Here is a 14,268-nt window from a genome sequence, read left to right as displayed (position 1 = left end):
CTCTTGGGTGGCTTTTTAAAAAATTAGAAAATAAAGCAAGTGTCAATACGATATCGTAGCTGCATGGTATTTGTGAGATAATAAAACACAAACACAAAGTGATAACTCATTGTGTAAACTATGAAGATTGAAGAGTGATGCGATGCCCGGTAACCATGATTATATGCACCCCTCTTGTACAAACGCCCTGAATTTAACGCAAGGCTTGGTGCGACTCTTAAATCCCCGTCATCCTCTCAAATGGTGCATACTATTTTAAACACCAAACTGGTGAAACCTTTGCAGGGCGTATAGAAACAGTTACAAAAAAGTTCATATCTTGTGATTGATTGATGGATACATCAACATAAATCGGACGTCACCCCATGGACCAAGTAAATTTATGTACTCGGCTCATTACAAAAGCAAAAAATTATGCACTCCAGATATGATGTGAGGTCTACTACAGCTATGCCAGTCCGACGCTATTAGGAGCAAAACAATTTGAAGTGGAGTTATGTCATGATGAATGACATTTATACATCTTTGAGATGGTAATTACAAGAGTTGATATGGTACAACCCAATAAATAATACAAAAGCTTTCCCCGATAGGGTAGGTGACAAAAAGTTTCTACCATTGGTAGATCCAAATGACCAGGCATAATCACGAGAACAGTGCAAAAATGTGGACATTCAAGAATCTAACTAGAATCAAAGGCAGAGCATTCCAAAGAACCCCGTCTGAACCACAGGCGCCTGTGTCAACTTCCGGTGTCGAATTGATTGAGATTTTCCTTATTTTAGTTCCAAAATCCACTATCAAACCATGTATGTCATGCCCACTTGCATTAGATGTGATTGGGGCACGCTCAAATTTGCAATCCCGGTTCTGCAGTTCTTTCTCAAGAAAGCATAAAAGTAGTTTATGACTAGCTTCTTAATAAACCACGAATCTTTCCTAGCTCTAATATCACCATGACCAAGAAGATAAACTACCCCGGATTCTTTAGCCTTGTGTAAAAAAGACAGCTCTCTTTCAAGACTCTGCTCTGCATCAGACCCTACTGACTCTGTAGGAGGTAGTACTGGTCTCACCTCCTCTGATGTGCTTGATACCAAAATGGGCTTGCTTGCCTCATTGAACTCAGCTAGGAGAGGAACACCCAGTGAGTAGACACTCCCATTGGGAGCTATAAGAAGCCTTGAGCCAGATGAATAGTCTTTAGAGTCTGTATCATCATCCCTATCACTCTCCAATGATCGTTCCTGAGCTTCACGGCGAATGAACTTCTCAAGGCTCTCAATTAGCAGCTGCTCAAAAGTCTGGTGATTTTCTTTGCGAACATCTTTATAACCATACCTGTTGATGTGATTAAATGCACTTGTAAAGTTATTGTGTAAGAAAACATGTAAAAATAAAAATAAAAGAGAACAGAATCCAATCAAATAAAGCATCGTATCAACATACTGTCAAGATGCCACCTCATTCCTTGGGAGTCAATAAAAGAAGATTGATTCTGTATATTTATGAGTTGGTCAATTCTAGAACACGGATTCAAAATGTAAAGAGCTCACAAAGAGTAGTAAGAAAAAATGAAGGTCTTGAATAAGCTCCTTCAGTCAGTTTTAAGGCATTACTCCCCCAGCCTTTAACTTTACCAGAGATGATTCAACCAATTGGCTTCTAGATAAGGTAGGTCAAGGATTAAGGCTCATAATAGGTTCAACGTTACATGATAAATTTCACTCACCCTAACAAGAAAAGAACTCAACTAGCAGGAACCTGCAATTTACCTGGCAATGCAACGAAATATATGGTAGCTCTTTGGGCAGACACGCCGGAAAAGGAACCTTTCACTCTGAGGCACTACAGGAACTGGAACATATTTTATACAGACAAAGAGTATCATCGAGTGGATTGCTGGGAGAGTTGTCAGAAAATGGCCAAAAATAGCTGGTATTCCCCTCGCCAGCTCATTGTAGAGTAAACCTATACCAGGAGCTCTGATTGTGCCAAGATTGCAACCCAATTCCCTCATCAAATCCATTGATAGCTTTTGCTTTACTTCTGTTTCATACTTCAGCTTGCTTCCATAATTCCAGATATACATTATCAAAAACATAATTACAGCAAAAACTAAAATTATCCAACTTCCATCTGTTACACTCCATAAAACTGATGAGAAGAAAGTCAATTCTAACCCCAAGAAAAATACCACAAAACTCAGCACAATTGCAATGTTTATCTGCCATATAAGCAGCATAACAATGGTTACTAAAATTGTTGTCATCATCATTATTCCTAACTCAGCAATTCCTGTAAAAAATATCAGAAAGGTCAAAAAAGTTTGTTAACTAGTTTGTACAAGTTAACACAGGAAACAATACTTTTTTATAGGAAATAATTCTTTATTGATAAACGTAAAAGGCGCAACTCAAGTACACGGAGTATACAAGAACACTCAGGAAACAATACTAAGATCAGGTAAAGAAAAAATTGGAAGCATAAACATATTTTCAAATTTATATGCAGCGTCGTCATTCATGTATTGCAAACATTTCCTGTCCATTTACTAAGGCCCCAATTCATCTTTCACCATTTATGCAATAGAGTTCATTTAAGGGGCACCAGTATATCTAGTGGAATAATGTGGAGACTCTTAAATGAGGAACCAATAACATCTGAAATGAGTTGTTATACCATCAGGAAAAAGAAAATCCCTCATTCTGTGAGTAATCTTTGTAATTTCTAGAAAATTCATCAACTTCTATATTGTTTTGGTGCCTCAAAATGGTCCAGAAAAAAAAAAAGGGGGGGACTAGCTTGGTTTGGATACAAAAAGCATTTCATTTTATCTCATCTCATCTAATCATTACAACTTTTCCAAATTTCCACACAAAATACAATAAACAATTCAATTTTTTCAAATCTCAAAAGAATAATAATATTAAAAAATAATATTTTAACAATATTTTATTCAACTTTCATCTCAACTCATTGTCCAAACCTCCCCTAATGAATCTAGGCATAATTCCAAATCTAGCACTAAGGCCTAGCTATACAGAAGGAAAAAAAAAAAAAAGTGAACCAAACAAGTGCAAGGCACACTGCCAAGTCTAACCCAATATCAGCAAGCCATAGAAAAAAATAAATATAGAAAGAAATCAAGTGTATCCATCACTAAACATATTGAGTTTCCTGAAATAACCATGCAAAAGAAACATCTTTTGAGTTATCTACTTCACCTAAAGTCAAACAAAGCACTACAGCAGTTGGTACAAAACACTTCTCTAGACCATCAGCAATCTATGCAATTATTAAGCAATTTGAAGCAGAAGCCTTGCAAGGAAAATAAAGCCCATATTCAACCACATACAAAGGAAAAAACCATAAACTGAAAAGCAATTAAAAAAAAAAACAAAGGTAAGGAAGAAGTATTACCATATGCATTTCCAATCTCATCAATGCTTGAGATACAATAGACAATCACCAGGCAAACTGCCAGCAAAAACCAGTTTATGATAGGGATATAAATCTGGCCCATGAACTTCCGAGAAGTATGAATGATTTTTAGACGAGGGAAACAACCCAGTGCAGTCGATTGTTTTATACAAGAAAATGTGGCTGTTGTCATTGCCCGACTGGCAATTAATGCAGCAACGTTAGCAATGAACAAGACCGGCCAGAAAGCACCACCTATAGACAATATGATCTCAAGAATTAAATTACTTTTACTTGTCAGTATGCAAATAAAATGTTTCAAATGAGGGTAGAAGTTTAACCCAAATCTAGCACATAAGAGTTATTTAAGCAAGTATTACTATAGGACCTGCAAAATACAAACAGAATCCACTTATAAAGCAACCATATAGACCTTATTGGTTTCAGATAAATGGTGAGGCTTACTTGGAATTGAAGAAAAGAAAGCTTGCCCGGTATCAGCATGGTTTTCCATAAGGTATGCAGCTTGACCCAAGTAACCCAACAGAAGGCAAGGCAGAACAAGAAATACAAATGTAAGCTGCAAACAACCACTATCATGAAAATCAGAAGTGTAGCTAATCAAAATACCAATTGACAGTAACAAAAATTGACTAGAAAATGTTGTCACTGCCACATATTAATGCAAAAATGTAAGAGATCTTGAATATGTAAGAAATCTGATCCAGGAACCAAGTCTCTTGCTTCTTTACCTGAACTGATCGCACAGAAAAGTAGCAAAGATCTGCAAACATTGCTTCAGAACCTGAAAAAATACATCATCAACAAGATTAAAATAGCCAAGTGATAAAAACTATGATGACCATTAGCGGCAAATTGCACATTCACCCGATCTGAATTAAGGCACAAAAACGATTCATAATAGTATAAAGTTTACTAATTCCATCAGCATTTTACTCCATGCATTATGGTAAATGATTCAAGACATCCATAATTCCTGTCTCAAAATTGTTCTGGCAAGAGACAAGGCACGACCCATAGTTTTGTTGTGATTCTATCATTCTATCAAGTGTCTTGTTGTTACTCGTGCGGAGGAAAAAACTTCAGATGGCTATCGTTATGTCTTTCCCATACATATTTGCCCAGGAATTTTTTTTTACCAGTAAAAAAGAAACTTTAGTAACGAGAATAGGCATAGCCCAAGAACACAGGACACATACAAGAGCAACACCTATGCATGAAACATCTGCACAGGAAATTACTAAAACCGAACTACAGAGTCAAATTTTTAAGTATTCATATTTTTGGATACAAAGGCTGAATCCCCAGGGACAAGTTGAAATGTTCACTCGTTATTTCTTTCAATCCATGTGCTTGCTGATGTGATGAAAATCCTTTCTCCAAATTCATATGCCCAAGTAACCACTTCTATGTGACTAGAATGATATATATTGGATAAGAGGCATATAAACTCGTAACTTTAGCATTACATGACGGGCCAGTTTTGAGCACCTATCTCAGGTACGATGAATTCTCAGTTTCCACATTCTATCATCCAGCAGGATTCCTTTTTTCCATCAGTGTACGAACCTAAGCATCTCCTCTCCCATTGTAAACCCTAGATTCACATGTCCTAAGCTTCACTACATAAATCCAAAATTGTGGCAGATTTCCAAATCTGTCCCAGGTCATAATACTTATACCTGCCCAGCTTCCAAAAAATCACTGCATGAAATTATTTAGTCTTCATTCAAAAACGCAGGGGATAAATCTAATCACCTTCTCTCATAGTTTTTTCTATCGAAGTTTAGGTCAACATGCCACACATTCCAGCGACAACTGTTCTTAAATCCCATGAACCCAAGGGATAAATAATTACAACAAATTAATCTCTAATATATTTAATTTTTGTTTCTTCAGCTAACTTACTTATCAAATATCATTAAATGTTAAGATATAAAATAAATAATAAAATCTACCTCTTCCCATCAGCTTAAACTTTTTGGACAATTGGTGATTTTCACATGGTATCAGAACAGAGGTCATGAGTTCGAACACTGACTCTATCCCATTTAATTAAATATTTCACGTGTTGAGCCACCCATTGAGGGGGAGTTTGGCCCATACGTGAGGGAGAGTGTTAAGATATAGAATAAATAATAAAATCTACTTCTAAGAATCAGTTTAAGCTTTTGGGACAATTAGTGATTTCACATTAAATGACCCAAAAAATCCCAATTGTATCACACCAGAAGGTGATGCAGACTTTTTTAATAAATGGATTGGGGCAGTATGAATGTTCTTTGTCCAATTTTAACATAGAACTATTAGGACAGACAATAAAGACCAATAAGGTGAGGTTTGGATAGTAAGATGAGATGAGATGAGATGATTTTAGATAAAAGTTGAAAGTTGAATAAAATATTGTTAGAATATATTTTTTTAATATTATTATTATTTTAAAATTTGAAAAAGTTGAATTGTTTATTATATTTTGTGTGAAAATTTAGGAAGTTGTAATGATGAGATGAAATGAGTTGAGATGAATTGGAGTGATTCTTGAATTCAAACCAAGCCTAAAACAATTTCCTTCATTTAGACAATGGAGAAACCAAAAACACTAGTAGAATCCAATTTATGCACGTTTTACAAGTCATATCAAAGGTGTTAGCTAATCATGTGTTTGGTGATGGACAAACTCATTTCCAAACATCAAAATGCTTTCGTTCGGGGTCAGCAAATTTTGGATTCAGTTTTGATAGCAAATGAGCGTTTAGACAGCCAGTTAAGAGAAGGCATACCGGGTGTCCTTTGCAAGCTACACATGGAAAATGCTTATGACCATGTGTGTTGGGACTTTCTCTTGTATATGCTTAGAAGATGTGGTTTTGGGGATATGTGGTGTGAATGGGTTAAATATTGTGTTTCAATCGCTCGGTTTTCGGTTTTAAGAGTGGTTTGGATTCAGAGATGAGTTGAGATGGTTTGTTAATAATGGAATAAAAGTTGAATTATTTATTATATTTTGTGTGAAAATTTGAAAAAATTATTTTTGAGATTTGAAAAAGTTGAATTGTTTATTATATTTTGTGTGGGAATTTGAAAAAATTGTAATGATAAGATAAGATGAGATGAGTTGAGGTGGGTTTTGAATTCAAACGAGGCCTTAGTCAATGGAAAATCTTGTGATTTTTTTCCAGCTTCGAGGGGTTTGAGACAAGGGAATCCGCTATCCCCTTTCCTTTTTGTTATAGTAATGGAGGCATTGATTCTCATGGTGGAGGCTGCTGTAAGGAGGGATTTCTTGTAGGTTTTTCAGTGGGCAACAATGGTAATGGTGTCAATTCCCTTTCTCACTTACCATTCACGGATGATACACTCATTTTTTGTGATGCTATTAGTGACCAGATTCAAGTTCTAAGGGCGATTTTTGTGTGCTTTTAAGCTGTTTTGGGGCTCAAGGTAAACTTGAGGAAGTCGGAATTAGTGCCGGTGGGGGGTGTGAGTAATATTGCTTCTCTAGCAGAGTTGTTGGGCTGTAAAATTGCCTCTCTTCCTATGAAATATTTTGGACTTCCCTTGGGGGCGTCATTCAAAGCAAAGCGTATTTGGGATGGTGTGGTAAAGAAGATTGAGAAAAGATTATTGGGGTGCAAGCGGTTATATCTATCAAAAGGGGGAGATTAACACTTATCAAAAACATCATCTTCCATATTCCCACTTACTATCTTTCTCTCTTCCCATTACCGGTGGATGTGGCAAACCGGATCGAAAAGTTGTTTAGAGCTTTCTTGTGGGATGGCATGGGAGAGAAAATTAAATTTCACCTTGTGAGTTGGCAAAGGGTGAGCTGTCCGATTGTGAATGGTGGTGTAAGGGTGCGAAATTTGTGCTTTTTTAACAAGGCACTATTTGGAAAGTGGTTGTGGAGGTATCAAATGGAAGGGAACTCGTTGTAGAGAGAGGTTACTTGATCACAAGTATGGTAATGCGGGAGGGGGGGATGGTGTTCTAAGGAGGGTATGGGGTCTTATGGAGTAAGCCTATGGAAATTTATTAGAAAGGGGTGGAACATTTTTGAAAAAAGTTTGAGGTAGGTGATGGAGCAAGAACCTGTTTTTGGTTCGATGTTTGGAGTGGGAAAAGCCCTCTTTCCACTATTTTTCCAGTTGTATTTAACTTAGCTAGAAATCAGCAAACTACAATTTTAGAATTGTTGTGTCGTGCAAATGAGACGGTAACTTGGAATGTCACTTTTACTAGAAATGCTCAGGATTGAGAACTTGAATAGCTGACAGATTTTTATAGCTACTTGTATTCAGCAAAGTTATGAGGCAATGGGGGTGACCGTATGTTGTGGATTCCCACGGGGAGAATAAAATTTACTGTTAAATCTTTTTACAAGGCTTTGACAATCTAACAACCCACATTCTTTCCGTGGAAGAGCATTTGGAAGGTTTTAGTGATGTGTAAAGTTGCGTTTTTTACTTGGACAGCTGCACTAGGGAAAATTTTGACGATTGATAATCTAAGGAAGTGCGGTATGGTGGTCACAGAATGGCGCTACATGTGTAAAAGGAATGGAGAATTGATAGATCATTTGTTTTTACATTGTGAGGTGCCTGGGGAGTTATGGGCTAGTATCCTTAGTAGAGCTAGGCTGAGTTGGGTAACGCCTAAGAGTGTGGTGGAACTACTAGCGTGTTGGAATAGGAGGCATAATAGTGCTCAACTAGCAGCAATGTGGCGAATGATACCTTTGTGCTTAATGTGATGTTTATGGTCAAAAAGGAATGATAGGTGCTATAACAACAATGAGCGTACAGTGGGGGAAATCTGGAATTTATTTGTATTCTCTCTTTTACAGTAGTTTTCTGCTATTGTATTGAAGGGTGGGAATATTCATAGTTTCTCTCTTCTTTCCAGCTTACTAGAATGTAATTAGGTGTCTTGCTTTGTATACTTCATGTGTACTTGGGCATTGCCTAGTTTCATTTTATTCAATAAAGATTCTTACTTTTCAAAAAGAAAAAAAAATCCCTGACTAGGGTTTACCTGTTGCACACAGGAGACAACCCCCAAGAGAATACCAAGCCTTAGTTGAGTTCCTCTTAAAGAAGTAATAGATGTGAACAGGATTAAATGCCATCAAGACACTGCTGTCATATTTAACAAGATTGTAAATTCCAATGCCCGCAAGAGAGCAAAACCAAATGAATAAAGCAGGGCCAACAGCAAGTCCCACTTTACTTGTCCCAAACTTCTGTACGCTGAACAAAATCACAAGAAAGGCAATGGAAATCATCAACACTTCATCTGCACCAAAAAAACAAATATATATTACCCAAAACATGGCTAGTTTGCCTTGATAAGATATTGAAATTTTCAATGGCCTAAGATTATATGCAGAAGTAAAGAGAAAATTTGAAAAGTTCTAAATGGGAAAATTATTGACTAATTCACTTCAAAAGATTTCTTTCATACATAACTAAAACTTATGAACCTGAATTTATGATCTCTCACTTCACCCTTATTTATGGCGGCACATAATGCCATTTGGCAGTATGGTCATTTGCATATTGACTATATGGCTAACAAAGAACAGGAAATTGAACAGTCACGAAATAGAGATTTGCGGAGTTATATAACAGGTGGTCACATCACCTTGCTCAATTGAATCTACTCCAACTTTTAGACCACTAACAGCTGACGTTACTGCAATTAGGAAAAAAACCATGATCAAATGTTTATATAGTAACAACTAGAACTGCGGGATAAATATGCAAACCCATTCTTCACAACCTAATTGACATATAAAATATAGGTAAAATCCACAAACTCCTCTCAAACTACCATACAATTTTCAATGTCCCCCCGTACTTTCAAAAAAAAAAAAAAAAAAAGCTACCAAGCAATTATAATGTACCCACTTTCTACTTACAATTACAAAATTACCCTCATAAATCAATGTAAAAAGAAAGAAATCCTAAAAACAGGTTCATTTGTAAATTAGAAAAAAGAAAAAGCAGAAAAACATCAAACTAAAAATTAGAATTTGGCACAATTAAAGAATACTGTTGATAAAAAACTTGAAAATTAAAAAACCAAAAAAGAGAAAAATATATGAAAAATATCATAAATTATAAGCTTTGTTGGCTTTTGTACAGGTGTGGATTGGAATTTTTTGGTAGATTGAGGAGACACTGCAAATTGCATGATAATTTTTTGATAAGTAAAAAACATTAAACACTTGCAGAGTATCATGTAAATTGCATGATAATTTGAGGGGGTTTGTGTATTCTGCATTAAGATTTTTTCTTTATTTTAATAATAAAATTGGCAAGTTGTCCAGAAGCTTAAAGGAAATCAGGAAGGACCTGACATTGCTGTTGTAACAACTGCATCAGCTATCACCATAGATGTACCAGCAAGTACCAACATCAAGAGAAGCTTTTTCATAGCTAGTGAAGTCTCAAGTCTTTCCTTGATTTTTAGCGATCTCTCCAGCTCAGGGGATGGCACCTTTAACCCGAAGCTTGATATCCGGGTATCTGATGGAAGTTGATTTGGGAGAAGACTAACCTTAGCATGCCGACATATCAGCGAGTACAATGCAAAAGTACCACCTGCAGCAGTTAAGTGACACTATAATACAAATTATTATTAGAAAAATTCAGGCGAATGCCAATGCACACACCCAACACTCACACCACATCTACTAACCCAATACAACACCCATATGAGAGAGAGAGAGAGAGAGAGAGAGAGAGAGAGAGAGATGGTGATGGTGACGGTTTCATGTTTCAGTTTGCAACATTCGGCATACCTTCACCATCATCATTGGCCCACAGAACAACCAGTACATACTTGACAAGAGGGATCAATATTAAAGTGTATAGAACTAGTGATAATGCTCCAATAACATCTTCATTTCCATTAATAGGTGCTTTGCTAAACATGACGCTGAAGGTATATAATGGACTTGTTCCAACATCACCAAAGACAACCCCAAGGATCTGAAAAGCAAGTGTAATCTTCTTTCCCACACTGAAGTCCTGCAATTATATTTACATAATTAATAAAATATGCCCAGACGCTTTCTATTAGTGGCCTATGCAAAACAACTAGCGTAGGATTATTTCATTCCTCCTTTACTAGAGTAGAGTGCAAGATCACAGCAACATGCGCTGACAATATTAAATAATAAAAAATACATTGCGCTGATAATACTATCAATTTATCACCATATATTTTTACCAATTGTTTTGCAAGGCTCTGATACAGATAAAAAAAAATAACACACCCAATAAACAGGAAATAAGTGCATAAACAGGTAGGCCATAGGTAATCATGACTGAGCTATTGAATCAATCTTCTCTCTGAGCAACTATTTCCAGTCAATTTACAGGCTTCCAACCAACAAAAAACGATATAATAGATTATAGAGAATAATTTAGTTATAGATATGTATAAAGTTCTTTTACACTGACCCACATTTCACAAACAATGATGTATAAAATTTGCCAACCAATCAATCGTACATGTCAATTAAATCCCTGAAAAATAGTTTTTTTTTTTTTTTTTGGGGGGGGGGGGGGGGTGTTGGAGTATAAAAAGCCAGGATAATTGATCCACCAAAGATCCAGTGGCTAGGTTGGCATTGGGATATCCTTTTGTATTTTATACTTGATTGAATTTCTAATTCAAGCGTTACCAGAACTTAAAATCATTGAATCGTTCTTACATCTGAACCTCGTAATAAAGTCTTGAACAATTAAAAGACCTAGACGACCAGATCTCTAATTTATTTATATTAATTATTCAGAACATGTCCAAAACACCAAGCAAATTTTGATTTCCAAAAAAAAGGAAATGAAGGTCGAGTTAGCCATTCCTCATTAATCTGCGATAGAGAGACAGTTTGCATAGAGTCTCAAAACTCCATAAATTAACGTCACCTTCGAGGACATAAGACGGTGGGGATGTTTGATATAAAATAGCCGCGATATATCTCTAGTGAACCGACAACAACTTAGAATTTCCCCAATCCATGAATTTATGAATTTACTTTACCTTCATTGAGACAGTAACTCCTTCCAGTAAATTAAACGAAGAAAAGTATTAACCATAGGATTCGAAGTTCAATCATCTTTTATCAGAAGCCAAACAGTCACTGAGACCAAAAATGGACCTAAAGAGACAAAAGTTAAAGGCACATTCGCTCGAAGTACTTTAGCCAAAAAATCACATCGAATAGAGCTCCGGATACTACCTGGAGCTCATTTCTGTGCACGCCAGGAACCTCGAGGGCCTCGACATCGAAGGAGTCACGACGTGGCCCAGTACGAATCAGTCTCTGCTCGGCATTATCGTCGTCGTCCTCTGAATCCAACAAGGCAGATGCCGGAGATCGATGTGAAAGGTCGTCTTCGTCATCGATCTCCGAGTCGTCCTCGTCCTGGAAAACCCACCGCGATTCGGTCGAGTCCATCGAGGTCAGGCCTCCTCCATTGATCTCCGATCCACCCTCCTCCTCCTCCATAACCTTGCGAAACCGCACTAGAAGCCAGAATCCAGTTTGTCGGATAACACTGAATCGACAAGTTAAGGAGATTGAGGAAGGGTGTTTAGGTGGGCAGACAGGGAGGGAAAATTAAGGAAAATTGGGGTTTGGATGGTTGCTTTTATAGGAGGTCGTTGTATGGTTTTATATGGCTATGGCATGTAGAAAGGAGTGTTGAGCTTTAGGATCGCGGGGCGCGGGGCTCAACGGAAAGGAAGATCCTGTGTCGGCACTTTCTACGTTAATTAATCAGCATCGTCTTTTTTTTTTTTGTCAAATCACGTTCTGCCGCCATAATTCTAGTTTTTTTTCTTGTCGAGTTGCATCTGAATGATCAGATCTTCGAATTATATCCAAATTATCTTTTTTTCTTAATTTATATTTAAGTGAATGAAAAAAATGAACCGTGTGACAGCACAAAACCATATAAAATAAAGTTGTAGTTTTTATGTGATTATTATTCATTAAAATAGTTTTGACAAATAACAAATTGTTGTGTATTTATAATATCCATAAAAATATATGATTTTTCATCGGTTGATTATTAAATTGTGAGAGGTGATTCATAGCATTGGAACTGGGTGGTTTGAATTCAAATCTCACTTCAATTCATCTCATCTCATCATTATAATTTTTTAAAATTTTTATATAAAATATAATAAATAATTTAATATTTTCAAATTCTAAAATAATAATAATATTAAAAAATAATATTTTATTTTACTATTCATAAATCATCTCAATTCATCTCAACTCATCCCTAAATCCAAACCACCCCATGAGAAAATAAAATATATTCTAATTCTTAAATGAATATATCATTTTATTTGGTGAAATAAATAGTGTTGCGTATTCTTGCAATTTTATGTATAATATTTATTTTATTAAATTTTTAAAAAATTTAAATTTTATAATTTTTAACATATATATCACCACATACTGTTATATAAATAACAATTATAAATACAAATAGCAATTTCTTAAACGTATGCACCATTCCATTCTATTACATATAAGTAACAACTATTTCAACCTAATATGTTGTAAATAAGAGAGTTTGTGCGTATGTCAACGTATGATATGATCCAATAATAGAAAAATTATTAAGTATTTATAGAGTATGGATGGTGAAATACTTATATCTTGTTACAATATACCATATGATTAAAATTAATATAATAAGTTGTTTTGAAAAAAGTACTAGTTTGCATTTTAAAAATATTTACTCCTGAGAACAAGATTTTGATGGTTTGTTTTCGGAGATGAGATGAGATGAGATGAGATTAAAGTTAAAAAGTTGAATAAAATATTGTTAGAGTATATTTTTTAATATTATTTTTATTTTGGGATTTGAAAAAGTTGAATTGTTTATTTTATTTTGTATTGGAAGTTGGGAAAGTTGTAATGATTAGATGAGATGAGATGAAAAGTTTTCCCAAAACAAACGAGGCCTGAATTGTTTATTGGTCACGTTGGATGGCCATTTTCATTCTACTAAATGGATGTTTAGATAATGAGATAAGATGAAAATTTTGTGAATATTAATAATAATTTGAATTAAAATGTTTTATTAGGTTTTAAAAAAGAGAAAATAAATAAATAAAATATTATAATTTTAAAAAAATGTTAGAATATAAATTTTTAACATTAATTTGGTTTTGAATTTTGAAAACATTGTATTTTTTTGTGTTTTATTTAAAATTTCGATAAAGTTATAATGACTAAATGAAAAAAATTAAAGATTTAAAATTAAAAAGTATTTGTATTTGAGTGATATTTGAGCCAATGGTTTTGAGATGAGATTAAATAGTTTGTGTTTCTAAACAAGCCCAAATAATTTTAAATAACATTTTCAGTGATAAAAATTAATTTAAAATAAAAATAAAATTGTATTTATAAAATCTTAAACCACTATATTTTATAACATTTGCTAAAACAAAGTTAACATGCAGTTAGCAATGTCCACTGTACAGTCTCTGACATTAAGAGCATATTTCCCTAGCTTATGGGCAACCAAGTTGCTCTTATTCTTATTTTACAGTTTTTTATTAATTGCATCATATATATTTTTTTGCTACCGTATTAATTGTATCATATGATAGGTCGCTTTTAGAATCAAGTTCAATGGTACGAATTTTAACAAGGAATAGAAAATTTAATTTATATCAACGACTTTAATATGATTTTAATTTTTAAAAGGATTTCAAAGATTTTACCCAAAAAAAATGCTGCTATTCAATCTCATATCTTTAAATAAAAAATATAATTTTTTTAATATTCAT

General features: G+C 34.8%; 1 protein-coding gene across 1 annotated transcript; it reads right to left on the bottom strand.

The window, feature by feature from the left end:
• Positions 1 to 485: 485 nt before the first annotated feature.
• On the bottom strand, positions 486 to 12,289 carry LOC109003250 (potassium transporter 7-like). The gene is made up of 10 exons (XM_018981315.2): positions 11,696 to 12,289; positions 10,250 to 10,478; positions 9,801 to 10,049; positions 9,088 to 9,138; positions 8,479 to 8,739; positions 4,176 to 4,228; positions 3,889 to 4,003; positions 3,424 to 3,678; positions 1,776 to 2,298; positions 486 to 1,341 (listed from the first exon to the last, which is right to left on the bottom strand). Exons 1-10 carry the CDS (start codon positions 11,963 to 11,965, stop codon positions 801 to 803), a joined length of 2,547 nt encoding a protein of 848 aa, XP_018836860.1. The 5' UTR covers positions 11,966 to 12,289; the 3' UTR covers positions 486 to 800.
• Between the last annotated feature and the right edge of the window lie 1,979 nt (positions 12,290 to 14,268).

Source organism: Juglans regia, chromosome 16 (genome assembly GCF_001411555.2).
Source record: "Juglans regia cultivar Chandler chromosome 16, Walnut 2.0, whole genome shotgun sequence".
NCBI lineage: Eukaryota > Viridiplantae > Streptophyta > Magnoliopsida > Fagales > Juglandaceae > Juglans > Juglans regia.
This window is presented reverse-complemented; position numbering and strand designations above follow the sequence as displayed.

Excerpts from the sequence above, each read along its gene's own strand:
- LOC109003250 (XM_018981315.2), bottom strand. The coding sequence starts at position 11,965 with ATGGAGGAGGAGGAGGGTGGATCGGAGATCAATGGAGGAGGCCTGACC. Across the intron at positions 10,050-10,249 it reads GGCCAATGATGATGGTGAAG|GTGGTACTTTTGCATTGTAC; the intron begins GTATGCCGAATG and ends TAACTGCTGCAG. Across the intron at positions 2,299-3,423 it reads TGAGATTGGAAATGCATATG|GAATTGCTGAGTTAGGAATA; the intron begins GTAATACTTCTT and ends TATTTTTTACAG.